The 24,543-nt window shown below is 34.4% G+C and overlaps 2 protein-coding genes across 2 annotated transcripts; one reads left to right on the forward strand and one right to left on the reverse strand.

Moving 5' to 3' along the window:
• Positions 1-5,331: 5,331 nt before the first annotated feature.
• Positions 5,332-7,494, reverse strand: LOC106376312 (glucan endo-1,3-beta-glucosidase 11-like). Its single transcript, XM_048757087.1, has 3 exons — positions 7,201-7,494; positions 5,977-7,109; positions 5,332-5,613 (listed from the first exon to the last, which is right to left on the reverse strand). Exons 1-3 carry the CDS (start codon positions 7,250-7,252, stop codon positions 5,542-5,544), a joined length of 1,257 nt encoding a protein of 418 aa, XP_048613044.1. The 5' UTR covers positions 7,253-7,494; the 3' UTR covers positions 5,332-5,541.
• An 11,865-nt stretch (positions 7,495-19,359) lies between these two features.
• On the forward strand, positions 19,360-19,922 carry BNAC05G51340D. Its single transcript, XM_013814554.3, has one exon. It carries the CDS (start codon positions 19,530-19,532, stop codon positions 19,761-19,763), a length of 234 nt encoding a protein of 77 aa, XP_013670008.1. The 5' UTR covers positions 19,360-19,529; the 3' UTR covers positions 19,764-19,922.
• Positions 19,923-24,543: the final 4,621 nt, after the last annotated feature.

A 24,543-nucleotide genomic window follows, 5' to 3' on the forward strand; every position in this document is an offset into this window, starting at 1 on the left:
CAGTGTTCCTTAAAATGATCGGGAATTGCACGGTATGTCGGCCAATCATGAACCCAGCCTTCTGCAAGAATCGACGGGATGACGAGAGAGAGATCACTTAAAAATTTGAACCAGATAGTCCTGGTTGTGTCAAGTAATTCACCCAGACCAGGGTATAGAAGAAGGAGGTTTTCACGATTTGCAGAGCTTAGTATCGCATTGACACTGTTCTCTAACATCGTCGAATAACCAGAAACAATCGTCATAACTTTTGATGGGGATAGAGAGTTTTTGTTTAGGTTTTTTTTAGAGAGAGAAAGGTGTAAGAGAGGAGACAGTATATAGAAAGGTACAGAACGTCAAACGTCTCGAGTTAAAATTTCCCAAGAAGCAATTATCTTTTTCCCGCCAAACATCAGGATGAAGTTACACTTTACGGCTGAGTTACAGACCACATTTACGGCTGACTTAGTAAATGGGGTTTAGGGTTGCTTAGTTAGGGTTTAGGTTTGCTTTTTTGGGTTTTTAAGTTTGGGATTTGGATTTATGGTGAATAGTTATAAAACACACAAATTCATGATAAATAACACAATAATAGTTTATGAGTTTTGAATTATGCTCACACCTTATATGTATCAGTTAAGTTTATGAGTAATTGTAAAACAAACATATACCTCAAGATCATGATTGATTCTAAATTCGTAGATTCAATAAAGAAGACACATTCAGTTGATTATATATTCACTTTAGATATATAATTGGAGTTTCAATTTAACATTTTAAAGTATAAACATTTTTTTTTATTATAGGGTATGTTTGAGGTATGGCTGAGTTATAATATCGTAACGGCTGACTAATACTAATCGATACGGCTGAGTTATATAAACATGTTACGATTATAGGGTATGTTTGGGGTAAGGCTGAGTTACGTATATACGACACAACATGGTTATAAAAACGATAAGACTGAGTCAAATACTTAATAACAACATAAGTTAAGTACAAAATAACAACATAAGTTCATCATAAAACAACAACAACATAAGTCAAGTACTTCATAACAACACATGTTCATTTAGCCATCATTTGGTCTGTCACAACATTTCCTCCTTCAGCGAGGATATCTGCTGCCATCTTCATCCGTAAACCTTGAATATTTTGATCGTTTATCCCATCAAACGTTACACCAAGCGCTAGACAATCCACAAACTTCAACGAATACACCCCATAATCGCCAACCTGGGTGTTTTGTGGAGTGTATCTTTTGCTCCTCCTTCTGAATGAGAACTTCTTCCTGCTAATGGGTCGGATATTGGCAGGAATATGTACACTCAACATAGCGGGAATCATGTGCGTCAGCGGTTTAAATGAATTCAGAATTCTCTGCTCACTTTCGAGTTTTACCTCTCCAAAGATTGGATTGTAGCAATCAATCTTCTCCTTCTTCAGATCCACGTGATACGCAACCCAGTGATTTCCGCCGGTTTGAAGACATCCGTACAAGTGATCCACATCTTCATACCACTTCAAGTTTGTTCGACAATGATCGGGAATCCTACCATTTATCATATCTTCATAACCATTGCCTTTGAACATGAACATTGTGGGTTTCATCTTGAACTGAGCGTAATCGTGAATCAAAAAACTTTACCACCAAACGTCAACGAAGGTAATCCGCTTGGACCAGAATGGAGTGGGCTCTCGCATGGACCTTTTAATGAGGACGTTCATATACGCCACAACATGCTACATAAATAATATTAACAAGTCTGCCGTAATCAAATATATAACTCAGCCGTTATATAATAAAAAGAATATATAACTCAGCCGTGATATAATAAAAGAATATATAACTCAGCCGTAAAAATTAGATAACACACCCGTAATAAAATAAAATAATATATAACTCAGCCGTAAAAAAGACTTACATTACACCCATCCATACTCATTCTCCAGCCACATTCTCTCATGGATGAGTATGATGTAGAAGTCACTCTCATGATCAGCTGTTAGTACTTCTTTTTTACCTGGTGCTGCTGGTTGTTTGGGTGGAATTGCCTTGATGTGTTGCATAAGTTTTTCCAATAGCGCCGGATCAACAGGTGCTAGAGGGTCATATATTTCTGATGAAGGAGTAACATTCTTTCTCATGCACGTCGTTCCATTATGTCCTACGTTCGGAAAAACTAATGATGAAGAAGCTGCCGTCATTGACAACCCTTTTGGAGTTAACCGAACATTTTTCTCCCGGTAGTCCATAATTATGGCAGATCTATTCACTTCAGAATTCTCGACATCAGACTCCGGTGCGAATTCATTCTGTTCTGCAACAACTTTGTCAGTTATATCAGCCAATGAACTGTCCTCTACATCAGGTTGTACCTTGCATCTTGTTACACCGTCACGCGGTGGAGTCACCTTTTGTACTTTGACCCAGCCTGTTTTTGCTTCTTTAGCTCAGCCTCTTGTTTCTTCTTTAACTCAGCCTCTTTTTTCTTAGCCTCAGCCACGTTTTTCCTAGCTTCAACCTATTTTTTCTTAGCTTCAGCCTCTTTTTCTTATCCTCAGCAGCTTTTTTCTTAACCTCAGCCTTCTCCTTCCATTTAAACGCAACATCTGCCTGCGCTGCTTTTTTCTTCTCATCGGCTTCCTCACCCTTAACAATACGCTTGCGCCTGCAGCCACGTCCATAGGCTGGATCCTTAGCAGCCTTATCATCCTTAGTAGCCTTTGCAGGAGAAACTACTACGAAATCAAGAGGCCGCATACCAGTAGCTTTATTGACACTACCAAACTCCTCATCCAAAGTCCTTTTCAACCCTGATTCCTTTTCAAGCTCTTTGGCCAAATTCTTTTTCGGTCCAAACTCTTTACCAGGAGTCGCAGCTACTAACGTTGGACTATTGACAGACTTCTGATGCGTTCGAACCACCGGTGATGCCATCGATAAAGAGTTATCTGATAATGGTAGAGAGGGGTTATCATGGTTTTCGGGAATTTTCCCAATCCCCAGATCTTTCAGACGCTCCTCCAGTAAATCATTCACCATGTCATCAATGGTCTTTTGGTCCATCAATGGTCTGTTCCGGTCTAACTCGTAAGCTTCCAACCGTGAGTCAACCTGATCAAATTTTCTGAAAATAATATCCAGAGTACTCACAATGGTCGTTACAGTCGCTTTGTTCTCCAACTCCAACTCTTTGCTACCTTCCTTCTCGATAGAACCCTTTCCCCCTGCATCAGCTTCAGACTCATTATGTGTCTTAACTTTCTTCTGCTTCTTAGTGGGTGGCTCATCTTCTGACGAAACTCCACCATTCATTCTCTTCTTCTCATTCCCCTTCCCCTTTGCATTCCCCTGCACTTCCCACAAACCTTTCACAAATCTACCTGAATGTATGTCTGTTATCAACCTAACGAGTTGTGGGTCGTCATCTTCATCCGGCCAAATAGGAAACATCTCTTCAATTGAGTCCTTCAAAACCATTCTCCTCACACGCACCCGCAACACCAGGTTATAACAAAACTCAGCCTCCAAACTAACACAAAACTCAGCCATCAACTAAAATAATCCAGCCGTAATTTAACACATAACTCAGCCATTAAGTAACTCCGAACTCAGCCATCAAATAAATTAAGTCAGCGTTAAACCTTACTTCGCCATGCTTTTCGATTTCGGCAGACAACAATTTATCAAAGCTTGCACGTGTACGCTTTCCACCCCATTACAAAAGCGGAACGTCTTCGTTATTGATTACTCTCCCAAAACTCTCACCGAAGCATGTGACGGATTCATAAGCCCAAATCAATAACGCGTCCTTCATGCCGCTTATTGTGTATGAACCTCCATCTGGAGCCAACGTTTTAATAGAGTCAATTAGAACTTCGTATGCAGTCTGACCCCATGGATACGACCTCATGGCTTCATCGTCGAATACCCTTATTGCACTTTGAAAGGGTATCTTTGAATTGTGATGCAAACAATAGACTCCCATGGCTCGAAGAAGTAGTAGCCCCAACCACTTGCGCTTTTCAAAACTCCAAAGCGGACAGAACGCTAATGCTGCCTTCAGTTCATCTAACTTTGGTCCCATCCCAAGCGGCACCTTCAACGCCCCCCAAAACTCGTTGTATTGACCAGGATCAAATTTTTCTGTTGGCAATGGACCTGTGTTTAGCCCAGTGATCTCACCAAACTCGAGCAAGCTAAACCTGATAGCCTCATCAGCCACGAGACACCATATCTCTTTCTTTATAACTCGCAGCTGTCTACACAGTAGATAGTGCACGGTCCTACCAGACCACATGCTTTCGCGTTCAGCTAGCCTAGCAACTACTTCAATGGGAGAGTTCACCAGTTCTTCCCACACATCAAGTACTATTGTTTCTCTAACGTGGGGGAAATGCCCTAGATGGAAATTGTGATTAATAACTTTACCATCTAGGTTAGAAGACCCTTCAGGGTAAAGTCTTGGTGGGTAATCCTCTGATTTAACTTCAACAGCATCCATCTGATCATATAACCCAACAATAAAATTAGCCACAACAAAACAGTAACTCAGCCGTATCATAAGAGTAACACAGTCATAACATAACATTAGGTTATTCACGACACAAATATAACTCAGCCATAACATAACCATAACTCAGCCGCAGCAAAACTCTAACTCAGACGCAACGAAACCCCCAACAAAACAAAATCACAGCCGCAACACAACCCTATCTCAGTCGCAACAAAATTTAAATCAGATGAAATATAATACATAACTGGCCCACAAACTCAACAAAACACAATATATAAGGTCGCGATATCCTACCGGAAAAGACGAACTCGAAGACAAGAATGCGGCGAAGACGGCGGCGAAGACGATTTCGTACAAACGAGTTCAGAATTCTGATTTCGGGCACGATGATAACAGAGAAAACAGAGTACAACGACAGAGAGCTATTTCGACGAAGAGGAAGTTAACACAGACAATGTCGATGACGGAGAATGGGAGTATCCTCGCGGTTCCTTCTTCGACGGTTCTTCTTCGAGACGACAAAACGATGTTCTTAGTTAGTTTTTTTTTTTGAAACTTCGATTTAGTTATGTTGGAAAAGAGACGGTTTGGTTTCTATTGTGGTGGTGATGTGTAATTTTAATTACTGATGTGAATTATATATTTAAAATAATTTCAATTAAAAAAAACTAACTAAAGGCCCTTAGAGTCATTTACGTCCAAATATTATAGTCATTTAAAAAAAATGTTTAACACTCTAATAATAAATCAACTTTTGTTATACATTCAAGTCATTTTCTCTTTTAACTATTGTGATTTTATTGGACACCGAATGTGATCATCACTAACATTAGCATAATAAGAGTATTATTGATTGGGAATATAAAAAGTGAATTACATAAGGTGACAAAATGAATTTCTAACATAAATATAATAATAGATAAAAGAAAAAAATAGCCGTGAAGATAAGCTCCAATGGTATGAGTTTCGAAGAATGCAAAAACAGATTTTGCACTCTTTAATTAACCTCTTTTATAAGTTAAACTCTGTTTTCGTGTAATCAAAGTAAGTGTCGGGCCAATAACATGATCACCACCATTGACAATACTGCCTCTTTCCCTTTTCTATTCCCCTGCAACAAACGGTAACACATTAAAGCACTTTATCACTAGATTCATTAAACACGCAAAGGTAAAAGAGAGTAACGTCTCTAGCATTGGTATCATCACATATGTTATCTGAATATTAACAAGTTCAGTATCATCACGTCTGTCCATTTTAGAGCATTGCTCAAGCAAAATGAAATGTAAAAAGAAAATCCCATCCTAAAATCGCCTATTAACCATTTTCAAAAAAGAACTACGAAAATGGAATAATTATGAGCGCATGACAAAGTTGTAACGTAAGGTTGAAAAGGTTCGAATCTTTCACTTTACTCAACCAAAACTAAAAAATATGGCAACTTTAACGAAAATGAAAATGCGAAGAATCTTACTGGAGCTGACGAAATTGCCAAATAACCGGTCGATGCATTATCTGGAGCCACCGGCGTCATCGGTAAAACTGGTGTTTTTCCTCCTCCATTGCTACTACTATTACCACCGCCACTACCACCTTTTACGACATCGTTGAGAGTGAACCCAAGCGAGTAAGCCTGAGTCCCGTCAGGTTTAAACAGACCGTAGTTCCTCTCCGAGGTCGGACCAGGTTTCATGTTCTCGTTGAACAATGCAAACACGTAGATGATAAGATCGTTGTTCGGTCGTAGGGGCGTTTTGGTCTTTTCATTCTTCATAAGCTTAATCAAGTTTCCATTGTACCTCTTCGCATTCTCCGGCGTGGCTCCGAACTCGTCGTCGTCTCCTTTCGACGGCCACCCCGTCTCCGATATCTGCACTTTAAGGGTTTTATATCCCGCCGCCGCTAAAGCAGAGTAGACGGCGTCGATCTGCGCGAACAGCATGTTGTCGTAGTGGAAACCGGTGGTCGGATCCACGACTCCTTGGTTCTGTTGGAAGAGGACGAAGTCGAGAGGGATCTCTTTAGGGCTTCCTTTGTAAGCGAAGAAAGGGTAGGCGTTGATCAAGAACGGAGAGTCTGTCTTCCGGTGAAACTCGAGGATCGGCTTGAGGTAATCTATTACACCTGGTGAAAACTCTCCGGCGGAAGGAGGGAACGATGTTTGGAGGATGGCGAGAGAATGTGCGGTGGTGACGGCGATTTGATCGGAGAGTCCGGCGGTTACTAAAGCGGAGTGGACCCCTTGCATCGCCGGGAGGAGACTGTCGGTGAGGGAAGAGTCGTTGAGAGCTAAGATCTCGTTACCGATGGTGATGCAGGTGATGTTCGTCGCCGGTAGAAATGGAGTGACGTTTTGTTTGATCCATGTTAAGGCTTTGGAAGGATCTTTCATTTTGGAGAGGTACTCGTTGCCGAGTCCGACGATGAACTCTACGCCGGTGCCGGAGAATGCTTTGAGGATCTCTGGGTTTGCATCGTAGAGTTTCACTTTGGTTGCTCCGATTGATTTCACTAGTGGAACTACTTCTTCCGGTGATGGGAGGTTATCTCCGATTTGACCGTAGTTTACTCCGATTGAAGTCACCATCACCGGGGAAATCATCACCACTGTGTACCACATTGAGGTTAAAGTGTTAATAAACTGTGACAAATAAACACTTAAGATAATAAAGAAGGAAGCTGTAATAAGATTTTGAACCTGAGAGGAGGAATAAGAGGGAAGAAGAGCGGTGGAAGCTTTTAAGCTCCATTTTAATGCGGCGGAATCCAGGAATGCCGGTGGTGGAGACCGGCGAAGAGGAGGAGAAGTGGTGATAGAGTGGAATCGACACGACGGAGACTTATTGCAGAGTGGAGTTTTGTGTCTATTAAAAGTGGTCGGACAGAGAACGCCGGAAGCTGAGGTTGTGTGATGTTGATATATGATTCGTTATTACTTTTAATTATTAAATTTTTGATTTGAGATATTTTTTTACGTCGGCCATCTAAGGAGGGAATCTCGATGTAGTTTGCCTATATATATTTTTTTAAAATTAATAGTAATTCGAAACAGTAAGGAAATAATAAGTGAACTGAAGAGAAGATCCAAGCGTGTTAAAGACAAGGAGTTACAATAAAAGAATGAAGAGTAGATATGAAACTAAAGTAACTATTAATAAATTTGCAGGTGTCATTTTAAATCATCATAATCCATCCTCCATTTTCAAAAATTTAATTTTATAGTTTGTTTAAAAACTTGCTTTGACAAGACAATTTTTTACATATACAGCGAATGATCTAGAGAGAAGCAAAATCAAATAGAAAAAGCAAGAAAACAAGCTTCACATGGACGACTCATTCACTGATTTTTTTTTTCGAGACTTAGAGCATCTCTAATGTATTATTCTATTTTCTACTCCAAAATAGAGTAACTCCAAAATAGAGTTAAATTTTACTCCAATGTATTACTCCATTTCCCACTCCAAAATAGAATATTCATAATATTTTATATTTTATATTTATTTAAAAATTAGTAATATCACCTTTCATTTATACTATTTGCAAAACAGTCTATTTTCAGATTGTAATAATTATATTAAATACAATATTAACCACAATTAATTTTTTATTATATAAATACTCGACAAGATTTAAAAAGAAAATATTTATTACATTAAAAATTACATTACATAGCATAAACACAATAATACATCAACTTAAATTATTCATTAGAATTAGTATAATTTTCCCACAAATGATCAACTAATGCATTTCGAAGTAAAAAATGAGCTTCTTTATCTTTGATTTTTCTGAAACGGGAAAGAAACTCTTGGAATCTCGCATTATTATTTCCTACAATCTCGCATTATTACAAAATCGAAGTCTTCAACAACAAGCTCAGCAAGCTCATCTTCCATCTACATCATTTGGACAATATTTTAATAACTTTAATGGATCCAGAGGTGATTTACCGGATTATTAAGCAATTATCTTTGTTGTAAGATTTATTTTATGTTATTAAACAATAATATTAATATACTTATTTATAACAATTTTACTGAAAATGAAAATATTTAAAGGTAGAGGACCATTTTATAAATAAAAAAGTTTAACTCCATTTTGGAGTAATGAGTTGGTTTACTCCATATTTGGAGTAATCATGTCTATTACTCTATTTTGGAATGAGTTTTGCAGTTGGGTTGAAGATGATTTTACTGTAAAATTGAGTTTGGAGTGGGTTTTAGAGTAGGGTTAGAGATGATCTTACTTACTGATTGAAATCCCTGAAAATACATTTTTTATACATTTCTTTTTGGGGAAACTGACAAAGGTTTTTTATGAGAATGTCCATCGTTTATAAGCTCAACGGCTCTGATCTGCTCTTCTTTTTCTCTCATGATCTGACTTTGCGTGGCGTTTGCACTTTGCACCGCCAAGGGTCGGCTCCATACTCATAATTTAATTTTCTAACAGAAAGTACCTAATTTAATTTATGAAAGAAATAATCTTAGACTTAAATAACAATTTTCATTTGGTGTTTGTGACATTCGGATAATATATGTTGGTCTATTGGGTAAGGAACATATTCTTATCTTAGCTTTCTTGGATGAATGTAGCTAGCTAGTTGTCGCCTTTACACAGCTTTCACCTCTATATGCTATAACTAAAAGTGCTTCGTCCCATCCCTATTTTCATCTTCAAAATAGAAATTGCTATTTTTTCTTCTATTTTTAGAGTCATATTTTTTTATTTTCAAAATAGTCTTTTAACTTTCAAATTTTTATAGTTGTAACCAAAATAATTATATTTATAGAGAAATACAGTTTTTGTAGGAGTATAATAACATTTTTTTATTTACATAATAGTCTTTTAACAAAACTTTACTTTAAAAAAATTCATAAGTTTATGAAAATATTTTAAAAGTTAAAAATAAATATGGTTAGTTATCAACTTTTATAAACAAAATGTATCTTTTGTAAAATTAAAATAGAATCTTTTGATAATATTCTTTTATAGAGGCAAAAATAGAGAAATACATTGGAGAGAAACTCATCTCTATTTTAGAGATGTTCTATTTTAGAGGTAAAAATATGGGAATACATTGGAGATGGTCTTAGGTTCAACTTAAAAACTACATAACAATATGCCTTTTATAACGGAAAGTTTCTGTGGTATATATTGTTTTTTGAGGTGCCTTCCTATTTTAACAATATTTAGTTATTTACGGGACACTGCCAAGAGATTATTTTTAAACTATAACTAGATCTCGATGTCCACAACCGCGCGCGGATTTTGTTTTCATTTATTTTTATATAAATATTTTATTTTCAATTCTAAATTGGTATATATTATAATATATATATGTCAATCAATTTTAAAACATAATAAATTTACGGTAAATTTTTTTCATTGAATAGATTGTTTTAAATTTTCACATGTATTTGTATCTTTTTCTATATATATATTTTCGGATTATTATTTCATTATTAAAATCGTAACTTTATATATAAAGATTAGTAAAATATTGTTTTATTGTCATATTCAAAGATATTGTAACATTTCACAAATTTAGAAAGTTTTTAAAAAATTAAATTTTTCGCTTCATAGATTTATATTATCGAGTAAATAAATAAAAATTTAGTTTTTGTTTAATTTTTAAAATAAACTATATAGTTTAAAAAAAAATTTCATTGGTTTAAGGTAGTAAAAATTAATCATTGTTAGATAATATGATTTTCGTTATTTTAAAAAAAATCTTTATAATTTTAAAAGTTGACATCGACAAATATTTAAATATTTAATATACGAAGGTATAGTATTACAACATTAAATTATATCCATTTAATTTATACTATTTATAAATCCAATGGATAATCTATTCTTTAAATCTAATTATTGATAGTCCAATAAAAATTTCTTGTAGGCCCAAAATTTAAATGATAAGAATAAAGATTAAAAGTAACATAACTTTCTAGGAATAGGTCCATTAGATCCATTTTCTAAAAAATCACACATGAATCAAGGTTGTGACTTATGTTTTAATATATAAATTTTTTAATTATTGATATATTCAACTAAATATCTTTTGATCCAAAAAATTATTTATTGTTTAATTTCCTTTACTGTTATGAAAATAAGGGGAAAGTCTGTATATTTATTAGACAATAAGGAGCTTTTATATAGGGAATTATATAAGTATGAAAACCTAATACAATATGGGCTAGGAAATACGAAGACATAAGAATATGGGCATTCAAATATGGGCCTTCGAATATAGGCTTCCACCAGACCTTGGTTTATAACACTCCCCCTTGGAAGATCATCTCCGAAGTGGTTTGTAATACGCTTTGGATGTTGCCTCATTAAAACCTTAGCAGAAAAACCCAATTGAATAAAACCATGGTGAACGAAAAAGAGTACAACACGTATTACTCCCCCTGTTGAGTACATCTCTGAATGTCAGTAACGCCTTAGTAATTAGATCCACCAAATCCTCGCTTGAGTGAACTTGGACGGACAAACAACCTGTATCATCAAAATAATTTACCCTTATTCGGGTAGGTTAGTATCAAATGGACCCAAGTCTTTAGTTCCTTGTAGGTAACAAAAATATGTATAATATCGTTCTAATGCCTTTGGGTCGATCATGAGCTATATCTAGCTCATAGATTACGGCAAATTATTTATCTAGCCTTGTATGGCTCGCCAAATCCGTCAAAACTTTATGGCACTTAGACATGGCATTTCGGGACCAAAGATCTCCTCATTTTCTTCATTAGGGCCGAAATTATCTTTTCTAAACTGAAGAACCTTATAATTATGGGACTTGTCAATTCGTAAGCTTAGTCCATATCAAACTTCTTGAGCACGTTATCTATGTATGTCATTTGATGCTAAGGATTTTCCTTTCAAGGTGCTCAATGTATAATCCAATATATAATCTTGTTTTCCCAAAACCTTTCATGTTGAATTTAAATTCTTTCTTGATGTATTCTATCTTTGGAAAATTTCTCCAGAGGTTCCTAGGATTTTCAAGTCGTTCACATAAAGATATTCAATATTGTTCTCGAGAACTTGATGTGTTCGGTAGTTCGATACCCTCTGAAACTTTCACATAAATTTTGTTATCCAGTGGACCGTATAGATATGTATTTTATTTGCTAGACTTATAAGGAATCAGAATTTCGCTGCATCCACCACATAGGAGTATGTCTCTTTTATAATTGATTACAGGTCTTTGTGAGAACCTTATGCAATTTCGACATTCTTATTATGTTTTCTCACCAAAGACTTACTTATGTCCAACTGGTTTGACTACATCTCTTCTCTTAAGAGATTTCATATACCGCGTCTTATATCATTATCAATTTGCTTAATCAATTTCCCTGAGTAATTTTTCTGAGTGCACTCTATGATAGACGTTGGTTTCATGATCCTCGCTTTTGTCAAGCGCTTCTGTATTCAAATATTATATCATCATCGACGTCGATATTATTTTACCGGTTCCATTTATAATCCAGACATGACATAATGCATTTAGATCTTATTATTTTCAGGTATCTGATCTTTATTCATGGTCATTCTAAGGTTTCCTTTGGAAAACCTTAATTTCGGATCTGCCATTTCAATTTTATGCTCTTCTCATTTTCGAGTAATACATGTATGGAACCGTCTTATCTTAACTAAGTCCAATATCAATTTTATTAGAGCATAACCCGCTGGTATATTTCAATTTGGGTCATCAAACATGTCTGGCAATTGACTTGTTTAAGTTCTGAGAATGATTCATTCTTTGGACTCTTATTCTATATTCATATTTGAGGATCATTATTCATTCTCGAAATCGTTTACCAGCTTATTATTTCTCTCTCTGAAGTTGGATATACGGATTTATCTAATTCATGGCTTAGCCTTAATCATATCTCTCGTGGCCTTATGTATTCTTATGGAGATTTATATCCAACGTATACACTTAATTAAATTTCAGATCTCATCTTATAACTTTGTGGTGGAGCAACTTATTTAAGTTCTCTATACGGGAACATTAATTCTTGACCCTTTATCAAATTTATGGGAGAGTCTCTATTTGTTCTTTGGCATTATGCGAACAAATTTTGCTGCAACTTATAAGGATTCATAAATCCACCGGTATCACCAATTACTCTTGCAAACGTATTGCAGATTTTGACAAGGATATGTACAACCATATGTCGTCATATATGATGGATGATCAGTCCATCCGTGGGTGATCAAGCCCACGAAATTTCTTGCTTATTTTTTGAAATATCATGGTGAATACACATATTATCAATTCTCTTATTCAAAGGGGCAGCATATCTTAAACCATTCAATAGAATGTCGCATACTTAACCGGAATGGCATGACCGGGTTTCCAATCATTAATCTCTATATAATCTTTTTGTTGTGCAATTTTGTTTTCAGATTTGATTTTGGCCGAGTTCTATTTGGGCTATTGTTGTCGTGGATGCTTAACTTATTTAAGGATTCTCTGATTCTCCCCCTCGAGATAATAACATTTAATGTTCATTTATCTCGTATTGAATCCGAAACTTAGGTAATTTAATATCAAATTTTGTTCCCTTAGACAATAATTTTGAAAACATCATGCATTAAATAAATCAAAGTGTGCAACAAATAGCCAGAAATAAATTAAGTCTGATTGGATTAATAGAGATTTAAATTCGGCCAAGATAGATTATTCAAAAGACTTTGGCCAAGGGGATTCGGCCAAGATGATTTTACCAAAATGCTTTGGCCAAGAGATTCTATTAGTTTGACTAGATTTCATATTTGGCCAATAGAAATTTCAATTTGGCCAAGCTTTTGCCTTCGGTCAAGGTCTTTTAAAAGTTGGCCAAGAGAATTTAGAATTTGCATTTGATAAGATTTAAGCTAGGCCAAGCTTTTAATCATGCAAATAGGATTTCATGCAATCTCTATGTTTTAAACAAGCAATGCATCATTTTCAATCAAGTAATCAGCTAGCATATCAGATTTGGATCATGTGAGCATGTGACTGAGCAAATTAAATCTAGGTTCCATGCTGCATGCAATCGGATTTTATCTTTAACAATCAATCCATATTTTAATTTCTTAGCATGCGAGCTAGGCGATCAAACAAATCAGATTTTGGGTTTGAAGCATGCGAATCAGATTTGGTTAAGACATACGATTCAGATTTTAAACATATCATGTGATCAAGCAACCAAATCAGATTTCAATCAATAGCATGTGATCAAGGCAATTTCTATTTCTAATAGGATTTAATCATGCGATTTCAATTTCCTACGTCTAATCGATTTTTAATCAATTAGCATATGAATAATTTCAATCTAATCATGAAATTTTATCCCTAGGTTTCATATGATCAAATTCTGGAATTATAATTTAAATTTATTAAGTTTTAAATTTTTCAGGAAATTCCAATAAACATGCGATCAGATTTTAGGTTAAATTTCAAATCCTAATTCTAATAGGATTTAGACACAAGAACATGTAATTATTCTTAGTCTAATTATGCAACCCCAAACATGTATTTATGCATGAAAAATATCAAGTTATACAAGCATAAAATTGGCCAAGACAAAAACCCTAATAACTTAGGGGTTCTAGGTTTTAGCATGCAATTTCAGTTTTAATGTTTATGTTTCGATTTCTAAAATTAAAACATGTAATTTCTATTAGAGATCAGATCAAACAATTAGGTTTTATCAATCCTATCATGTGATTAACAAAAACAGATTTTAAACCTAAACATGCGATTTAATTTTCTATGTCTAGCATGCGATTTTGATTTTAATGTTTAGCATATGATTTGCAAACCTAAAACATGCAATTTATATTAACAAACAGATCATACAATCAAGTTTTAATAATCCTAGCATGTGATTAGGTGGTTTCTATCAGTTCATACGAAATATGCATGATGCAATCAATACAGTAATGCACAAACAAATCTCTCGGCCAAGTCAAAGATCAAGCCACACGGCTACTTGATGGAATCAATTCATTACCATCCTAGCATAAGATTCTAAGCGTAATTGCAATCAATCAATATGATCAAATTAGGTTATGTATGAATGATGCAACAAGCCGCACGACCACAAGGTATGATCAAGTCTAAAACAATTAACCTAGCATGTAGTTTCAGTTTCAACCAGATTATACATTTTCAGATTCAAGTATTCGATATCAAACAATCAAGACTAGGTTATATGGAAACACTTATCATAACAGGCGGTTTCAATTAGGGTTTCAATCTTGAATCATTCAATCAATTAATCAATTTTAGTTATGAATCAATACTAGCAACAATTCTATGTGATCAAATTCAAATTTCGATTACAAAATTAGGGTTTTGGATTTCAATCTATCAAAGCTAGTAATTTTGATTTCAATATGATCAAATTCAATCTCAATCAACATTCAATTAGTTTTAATCAATCAATCAGATTTCAAATTAGGGTTTATGCAAAAATTGAATGTGTTTTAGGGTTTTAGGTTTTCGAGTTTGATCTTAGATCAATGGGATTCGATTTGAGATTCAAAACCATTAAAGATTTCGATTTTAATTGATCAAGTGATCAATCTCGATTAGGGTTTGGGGTATCGAACTTTTGAGCTTCGATTTACTCTTTGGGGTTTTGATCTATTACCCTATGGTTTTTGATTCATAAAAGATTAGGGTTTTATGGTTTTAATTCTTTGTCAAACAATCCATATTCGATTATGGGTTCTTAGGTTTCAAATTACCTTTAACCTTACATGTTTGTTGAACGGACCACCAAAGGGATGAACCGCAAACTGGAGCACGAACGGGACGCGAGCTGACTGCTATCGGATCGCCAACGGATTGAGGCTGAGGTCGTGAGCTGGAGTTGTCGCGAACGGGATGCTTGCTGTCGGGAACGCGAACTGTCCGGGATGCGAGCTGAGGCTGAGTTCGTCTGAGCTAGGATCGGACTGAGATCGTCTGTAGGCTGAGCTGAGACGGATCGGGAACGCCTACGAACTCCTTTTGATCTGAATGGAAAAAAAAATTGATCTCACGGGCAGGAACTCCTCTCGGCTTGAACTCCTTGTTGATATTAGATTTTAATTCCTTCGACTCATGAAACAACACGAAGAGCATTAGATAACATGAATGCCAACAAGATAACATGAATCAACTAAGGTATGATAAACTTATCTTGCACAAGAGTTGAGTTCGAATATGGGCCTTCGAATATGGACTTCTACCGTACTTTGGTTTATAACATTTACTTTATTTTCAGCCTAATGAATAGTTGAAGGAATTAGATTTCTTTCCAGTTTTTTGATGCGATGAAGAAGCTTTGTTGTTTCCCAAAACTTAAGATTTTTTCTCATTAGTTCGTCCATTCTTTGTTTCTTCCATTGTTCTACCATTTAGTTAAAAAAATAGTCTCTTTGCTGACTTTGGCTCTTCACCTTTTGCTCCTTTCGCTCTGTGATTTTTTTTTGCTGATTCATCTTTCTTTTCTCGCTGATGAAGCTCTCAAGTCTCAGGTATGTGTAACCACTTTCTTCTAAATACAATAAGAGTATGGTTCTATGTTTGTAAAATCAGAAAAAATTCCTTGAAATCAAAACTTTAGAATTGAAGCTCAATGTACTGTGTGATTTATTTTAGTAGCTATTCTATAAAATTTCAAAATATAGTGTGATTTCTTTTTCATCAATGTATTGACATGATTCAGTTTATTGAAAGATATTTGTTATGATTGAAGTTTTTGATACAACATACCAAGAAACATTTTAACCATTCAACTACGCCTTTCTTTGTCTACCACGAAACTCCACTCGTCATTGCAACTACACATCCATTCACCAGATTTAACATAGATTAGAACCATGTTGTATTGATAGAGAGAAGAGATGATTATGTCGATGAAGAAGAGAGAAACACAAAGAACGAAAGAGAAAAAGATCAGGGAAAGATCATGGGAGGAGCCAAAAAAACGTGGGAGAAAATATTCTATAAGAGATTTATGGTAGATTTAGTTTAGATTTAGGAAACATCTTTAACCGAATATGGAAGTTTCCATATTTTTCGGATTTGCCTAGAATATGTATCTTACCTTACGCAGAACACAGTAGAGTAGGTGAGAAACATATTCTTCCTTAAGCGTCACATAAGGTAAAATACAGAAAAGGTTATGGCAAATAATATAGATAAGGTATATCATTGCGTTGTGGCTATATGTCGTTATCAAGCTGTAGGTAGACTGAAGACAACTTTCTTGATTATAACGTAACGGATTATAGCTTCGTTAGAATATATAAGAAATGTTAGTTTACGCTATATACGATGGATATATCTATCTATAAAACTTAGTATCCGATTTCTAAACTAAGTAGATTACTAGAATGAGTTTTCTAACTGTAGTTAGAAGATAAAATAAAATTTGATTTCTTTTTAAAAAAAAATTAAAGCATATATAGTGTCATGTTTATGTTTCCAATAGTTTTCATATTTTTCTTTTACTTTTTTAACATTCAGTTTATTATTTTCTCATAAAAGAAATGTAAAACATGTCTAGAATTGCAAAAAATATTAAAAGTATTAAAAGGACAATTAAAAATTGAGAGTGTCTATTTTGTCTAATTTTCCATTTATTTTAATTGGTTTAATTTTTCAGAAGCTCATTAAGAGCTTTACCGATGCAGATGGCTTTATACCTTTGGTGGGCTTTACCGATGCAGATGGCCTTCTACCTTTTGTGGGCTTGTTCTCTTCGGAACAGTGAATATTATAAAAAAAACAAGCGATTTGTCATCGGTGATCGGTCCAATAAGCCGCATATGCACTTTATAAACCCTTTTTTATTTGCAACAAATATGTGTATAAACTAATAAAGTTTTTAACGTATTTATTTTGGTCTCGAGGTGGTGGAAACGCAATTTCGAGTGTTACGACATGCCTAAACACGAGAAGGAAAAAGCCATGTGAATGGGAGGACCCACAACGCAAACTATTTAAGATTCAATAACGGCCTTCCAATGTCTATCCACATTCAAGTTTCAAGTTTCAAGTTTCAAGTTTCAACCCCAACTTGGACCATATTAGACCATCTCCAACCCCACTCCATTTTATTTAGGACAGAACTTAGGTTCACCCCATAAGGTGAACCTTTAAATTTACCCCACCCTTTATGATCAATCAAACTGATACATAGATTATTAATTAAAAAATATTAAATTAAACAAAAAATAGTTACAAAAACTAAAAACGCTAATTTTAACGACACTAACGCTTCCAGCTAAACTCTAAACCGTATATCCTAAATTCTAAACCCAAATCCAAACCTTTAAACTCAAACCCTATACCCTAAAACCTAATCCTAGATCCTAAACCCAAATTATATACCCTAAACCCAAAAACTAGACTATAAATCTAAACTCTAAACCCTAAACCCAAGTCCTACACCATAAACCCAAACCATAAACTTTAAACTCTAATCCTAGACCCTAAACCCTAATCCTAGACCCTAAACCCAAATTATATACCTTAAACCCAAAAAATAAACTATAAACCTAAACTCTATACCCTAAACCCAAGTCTTAGACTATAAACCCAAACCGTAAACCTTAACCCAAACCCTATAGTATCTAAGTTTGGGGTTTCAGTGTAGGGTTTACTATTTGGGTTCTAGGTCTAGGATTTGGGTTTAGGATATAGGTTTTGGGTTTAGGATTTACGGTTTGGGATTAGGATTTACCGTTTGGACTTATAGTTAATGTTTTGGGTTTAGGATATATAATTTGGATTTAAGGTTTACGGTTTGGGTTTAGGGTCTAAGACTTGGGTTTAGGGTATAGAGTTTAGGTTTATAGTCTAGTTTTTGGGTTCAGGGTATATAATTTGGGTTTAGGGTCTAGGATTATGGTTTAGGGTATAGGGTTTGGGTTTAGGGATTTGGATTGGGTTTAGAATTTAGGGTATAGGGTTTAGAATTTAAGATTTAGGGTTTAGCTGGAAGCGTTAACGTCGTTAAAATTAGAGTTTTTATTTTTTGTAGCTATTTTTTATTTAATTTAATATTTTTTAATTAATAATCTATGTGTCATTTTGATTGGTCATAAAGTGTGCAGTTAATTTAAAGGTTCACCCTAGGGGGTGAACCTAAGTTCTGTCCTTTTATTTATTCATCACTCCATTTTTTGCTTTATTTTACAGTAAATTATGGAATGGGGTTGGAGATGCTCTTAGGCTGCTTCGTGCTCCATCTTCTCTTCAGCGCGTGTAACCTACGCCACACCCTTTGTAAAAATTTATCAATCAAAAGGATTCTTTCGGATAATTGAAACTTTCTTCAACTAGATTGCACGTAAAGAAACGAATACACTTATGACTTATACAAATCCTGTTTTCTCAGTAATGCACGCTTACAACCTTTATTCTTTCGGTGAATTATAATTAAACTTTTTCGTTTCTGGTAATATTTGTAAAAGCGTTTACATCCATGTTATCTTATAAAGAAATTCAAATATCATAAGTACAAGTAACAGTATAATAATTATAAATTCAAAATTATAAACTAATTTTCATAATGAAATATCATATATTAATTATTTTTTGAGAATTTCTATGAGATATGTGCGTTAAATTACCTTTATGTTACCCTTTAAATACGGAAAACGAAAGTGGATTACTTGCGAATGACTGACTGTATCATGTGAGAATCTGACATGGTGACATGACTTATATGTTTTTTTTGCAATTTGTTACGTAACGCGCAGGGGTGGCTTCTCACGCGTCCAAGAAGCAACTTGGAAATAAATTGTTGGGGAAAGCCACCCAAATTCTTCGTCATTGTAAATAAATAAACCCAGAGTCAGAAGCAACACGGTCTCTCTGACTCTCTCTGTATATAAATAAACTCTATTCGTCATTGTAAATCATAATAACCTCACAAACACATTTCTTAATTTGAAAAATCTCTCTCTCTCTCTCTCTCCGGAAACTTCAAAGTCTCTTGGTCTTGTTAATTATCTTTAATTTTCATCATGAACTCGATGTTCAGTGCCTTCGACGCCCTCTTCGTAGAGCTTATGGGAAAGAACCTTATGGTTTCTTCGCTTAACGCTACCTCCACCGCCACCCTCAAACCTGCCGTACTGCAAAAGCAAACGCAGAAGGAGGAAAACGCAAGCAATAAGATAAGTTTGGTGCAGAAGACTCCGAGGTTTGCTCTGGAGCTCGACGGTCTCCACTGCTTCGAGACAATAGTCCGTTCTTGATTTTGATTCGTATTGGTCCGTCTTGTAGCTTGACCTCGAGATCAAGAAACAAATTTTCTGAGATTGTTATTTTAATTGGATTTATTCATTATATCATATTATCATGTGTTTGTGAATACATTTTTTAATATCGATTGATTATGTATAATTTATTTTATATATTTCTTATCAATTTAGTTAAAGTCGAACCAGAACATAACAAATTTCAGTATTGGTATTCTTGAGTTTGCTCATAGCCTCGAACTTTAGATTCCTGGAAATACATCATCAGATTAGTCGTATTCTTAAAATCGAATCCAAATTAAAACATTAGATTGTTTCAAAAAAAATAAAACAATTAAAACATTAGATTAAACAGAACTAAAGAACATATTACATACGGATTGAAACAAAACCAAAAGCGAGATTAGGTGTACCCTACTTGATAAAGTGTAGTTTCATGGTTAATTAATTTTTATATAAGATAATTTAATAAATTGGCATCTAAGCAAATGGAACAAAAATGATAAGTTGATAACTATTCCCTTGCATTCCAAGTGTATGGTTTAGGATGTGTTCTCTATTCCCTTCCCTAGTTTAGAATGTGTTTTCTATTCCCTTGCCTAATTTAACATTACGTAGTCCGGATAAAGAACACGATAGATTCAACATAACGATATTGGATATTTGTGCATATATAGATACAAACAAATTAATTTTGTAAACAATATAAATAGAACTGCAACACGCAAAAGTGTTTTTTCATCTTTTAAAGAATTGATACTTTTTTTTTATTTCAGGTCTTAGAGCTTCTTTTCGTTCAAGTTAAAGAAAATGCAATGAAGAAAAAATATAGAAGATATTTTTAAAAGGGTCTATATTTAATGTTTCGCCTAGAGTCATTATATTGGTTAAGACGGCACTGGGTTGGCGTATGTGGTATTGAACATGAATATATGTTAAAAATAAACCATGAAGCTATTCCAACAATATCCGTTTATATATTAAAACAACCATCGAGAAAAGTTCACAATACACATATACCATTCCTAACGATGTCTTACAAACATGTATCTAAAGAAACAGATATATTCATCAACTTTTGTAGTTGAAATTTGACCAAGTACTGGTTTATATGACTGTTTATGTTTGACTCGGTTAGCTCTACTACAGAAACAGAACTTTCCAAAAGTCAATAATAGTATTCCAAGAAATACTTTTCATTGAACTGCGATTATAAGTCAATGAATTCTATAAACAGTTGAGGCTGTCTAAGCTCTCGCGTCACTAATCACATAGAATTGCGAGTGGTGTGCACGGGGCCGGCCCTCAAATTTTGGAGGTTTTAGGTGATTTTTGTAAAGATTTCATTGAAAAAAAAAATTTAAAAAATTTAGGGGCCTTTTTAAAAAATTTGGGGATCCTAGACGAATGTTTCATTCGGCTTTGCCCAGAACCAGCGGTGGGTGTGCACTATAAAATCAGTTATCCTATCCACGAGGTTACTAAACCATTGTTGCAGAGGTTCACAGGCTGTTGATTTGCATTAGTGCTTGCGAACTAGCTATATTAGCATCCGTATTTAGTGAAGATTTGTATGTACACATAATCTGAAGACGTTTCCACTTTCCACCAATAGTAAGGTAAGAACAAAAGTTATGTCCACCCCATATGAAAAACTTTTAAATTCGCCTTTTCTTCTATGACCAATCAAAGTGTCACGTACATTATTAATTAAAAAATATTAAATTTATTTTAAAATAACTAAAAAAAATAATGTTAATTTTAACAACGCTGACGCCGCCAGTTAACCGTAAACCTGAAATGTTAAATTCTCAACCTTAAACCATAAATCTTAAACCCAAATCCTATAACGTAAACCCAAATCCTAGACCCTAAACCCAAACCCTAAACCTAAACTCCAAACCCTATACCCTAAACCAAATCCTAGACTCTAAACCCAAATCGTATACCCTAAACTCAAATCTTAGGGTTTAGGTTTATGATTTAAGGTTCCGGGTTTAGAATTTAAGATTTAGGGTTTACGGTTTAGCTAGCGGCGTCATGACGTTATTTTTTTTTTAGTTATTTTTAAATAAATTTAATATTATTAATTAATTATCTATGTGGAACTTTGATTGGTCCTACAAAGAGAGATGAACATTTAAATTCACCTCACATTCTATGACCAATCAAAGTGCCACGTAAATTATTAATTAAAAACTTTTAAATTTATTTTAAAATAACTAAAAAATAATAATGCTAATTTTAACAAGACGCCGCCAGGTAAACCGTAAACCTGAAATCTTAAATTCTTAACCCTAAACCGTAAATCTTAAACCCAAACCTTGTACCCTAAACCCAAATCCTAGACCCTAAACCCATATCGTATACTCTAAACCCAAATCCTAGACCCTAAACCCAAACCGTGAACCCTAAACCCAAACCTATACCCTAAACCAAATCCTAGACCCTAAACACAAACTGTATACCCTAAACTCAAATCTTACTTTGAACATTTAAATTCACCTCTCCTTCTAGGACCAATCAAAGTACCACATAAATAATTAATTAAAAAATATTAAATTATTTTAAAATAACTAAAAAATAATAATGCTAATTTTAACAACGCTAACGCCGCCAGCTAAACCGTAAACCTGAAATCATAAATTCTTAACCCTAAACCGTAAATCTTAAACCCAAACCCTATACCCTAAACTCAAATCCTAGACCCTAAACCCAAACCGTATACTCTAAACCCAAATCCTAGACTCTAAACCCAAACCGTAAACCTTAAATCCAAACCCTATACCCTAAACCAAATCCTAGACCCTAAACCTAAATCGTATACCCTAAACCCAAATCTTAGACTTAAAACCCAAACCGTAAACCCTAAACCCAAACCCTAAACCTAGACGCTATAAGGTTTGGGTTTAGGGTCTAGGATTTAGGTTTAGGGTATATGGTTTGGGTTTATGGTTTGGGTTTACGGTATACAGTTTGGGTCTAGGGTATACAATATGGGTTTAGGGTTTAGGGTCTAGGATTTGGGTTTAGGATTTAGGTTTAGGATTTAAGGTTTAGGGTTTAAAATTTAAGATTTACGGTTTACGGTTTAGCTAGCGGAGTCATGGCGTTTTTTTTAAAGTTATTTTTAAATAAATTTAATATTTTAAATTAATTATCTATGTGGTATTTTGATTGGTCCTAGAAGGTGAGGTTAATTGGCGGTGAACCTAAGTATTGTTCGTAACTAAAACATCTCTTCGTGTCCATAAGGAAACCCTATATTAGAGCATGATTATCGGGTGAGGGTTTTTAAATTTTTTTTTTTTTTGTTTTATCTGATTTAAAAATAAAAAATAAAACGAAACCAATCGCGTGCCGCCACGTGTCGTGGGACCCGCAAAATAGTGTAACAAACTGGCCAAGAGCGATCCGTAACTGAGAACTTTAGGGACCGCTTTTTAAAAAAAACGTGGGTTCACATCCTTATTTGATGCAGAAACCCATTTTGGATTCCGCGGTAAAGCTGCTCTTAGTTATTCACCAAAAAGGTAATAAATTTTGGTCAACACGATTCCTGACTCCGGTCTCTGGAGGGAAATCAAGTTGGAATGGAAATTGGAAATAGTTATAAACTGGTGAGCATTCAAAAAGAGCGTTATTGGTCAAACTATATTCTCTAGGGTTGGGAGAAAACCCGAATCCAAAAAAAGAACCGAATCCGATCCCAAAAAGTAGTACCGAAACCGATCCGAAAAAGTATTTTAACATATTTTATTCAAATTTATATGTAATATATTATTTTGTTTATAGATTTTGAGTAATTTAAAATATATAATGAATTTTAAAATTTTAAAGATAATTTAAATAGGTTATCCGAACCCAAATCGAACCTGCAAAGATCTGAACCGAACCCGAACCCGAACCGAAATTTAGAAATATCCAAATGAGACTGAAATCTTTAATCCCGAAAACCTAAAACCCGAATAGACCCGAACCGAACCCGAATGGGTACCCGAACGCCCACCCGACATTCTCCAACTAATAATGTTTACCACAAAATAGTGAAGTAAGACTTGCCAAACAAAATGTTCGTTTTCCATTTGATAACGAAATTTAACCGTAAGACTCAGCTTTTGTAAAATGTCAATGTATTGAATTGTTTTTAGGGATGTTCAATCCGGATATCGGTTCGGTTTAGGTTCGGTTTTTTTCGGTTTCCGGTATTTCGATTAGTAAAATATAACTACCATTTTAAATCCATATTTACTTCGGTTCGGTTCGGTTTATATACCGTCGGTTTTCGGTTTATTCGGTTTTATACCAAAAAACATAATTATTTAGTTTGAGATCATATTATATGAATTTTAGAGTCATATTGTCAACACAATCATTTATTAAAAATATATTACATGTTCAAATAAATGAAAAAAAAAAATGCTTCTACCATCAAATAAAATAATCAAATCTATAACTAAAATCAAAGCTTGAAATTTTAAAAATAAAAATATGAAACAAAACAGAAACATGAAAGAAAATTTTTTCCACTCTTCCATATTTAGTGTTCATTAAAGTCATGCTTTTTCAATTGAACAAGAAACTCTGTTTGTTTACAGATAAGAAAAAAAGTTGTGAAATTTTTTCATTAATTATTGTCCATCAAATTTATAATCTTCATATTAATTTAGTGAAGACTAAAATAAAACAAAAATATCAAAAGAAGACGTAGAAAATAAAATGTCTGAATTGCGATGTATTGTTATTTAATTATGGTTCAAGTGTTTTACAAATTAAG

The sequence above is a fragment of the Brassica napus genome, chromosome C5, assembly GCF_020379485.1.
Source record: "Brassica napus cultivar Da-Ae chromosome C5, Da-Ae, whole genome shotgun sequence".
In the NCBI taxonomy this organism is placed as follows: Eukaryota; Viridiplantae; Streptophyta; class Magnoliopsida; order Brassicales; family Brassicaceae; genus Brassica; species Brassica napus.

Excerpts from the sequence above, each read along its gene's own strand:
- BNAC05G51340D (XM_013814554.3), top strand. The coding sequence starts at position 19,530 with ATGAACTCGATGTTCAGTGCCTTCGACGCCCTCTTCGTAGAGCTTATG.
- LOC106376312 (XM_048757087.1), bottom strand. The coding sequence starts at position 7,252 with ATGGAGCTTAAAAGCTTCCACCGCTCTTCTTCCCTCTTATTCCTCCTC. Across the intron at positions 7,110-7,200 it reads CCTCTTATTCCTCCTCTCAG|TGGTGATGATTTCCCCGGTG; the intron begins GTTCAAAATCTT and ends TGTGGTACACAG. Across the intron at positions 5,614-5,976 it reads TGGCAATTTCGTCAGCTCCA|GGGAATAGAAAAGGGAAAGA; the intron begins GTAAGATTCTTC and ends CGTTTGTTGCAG.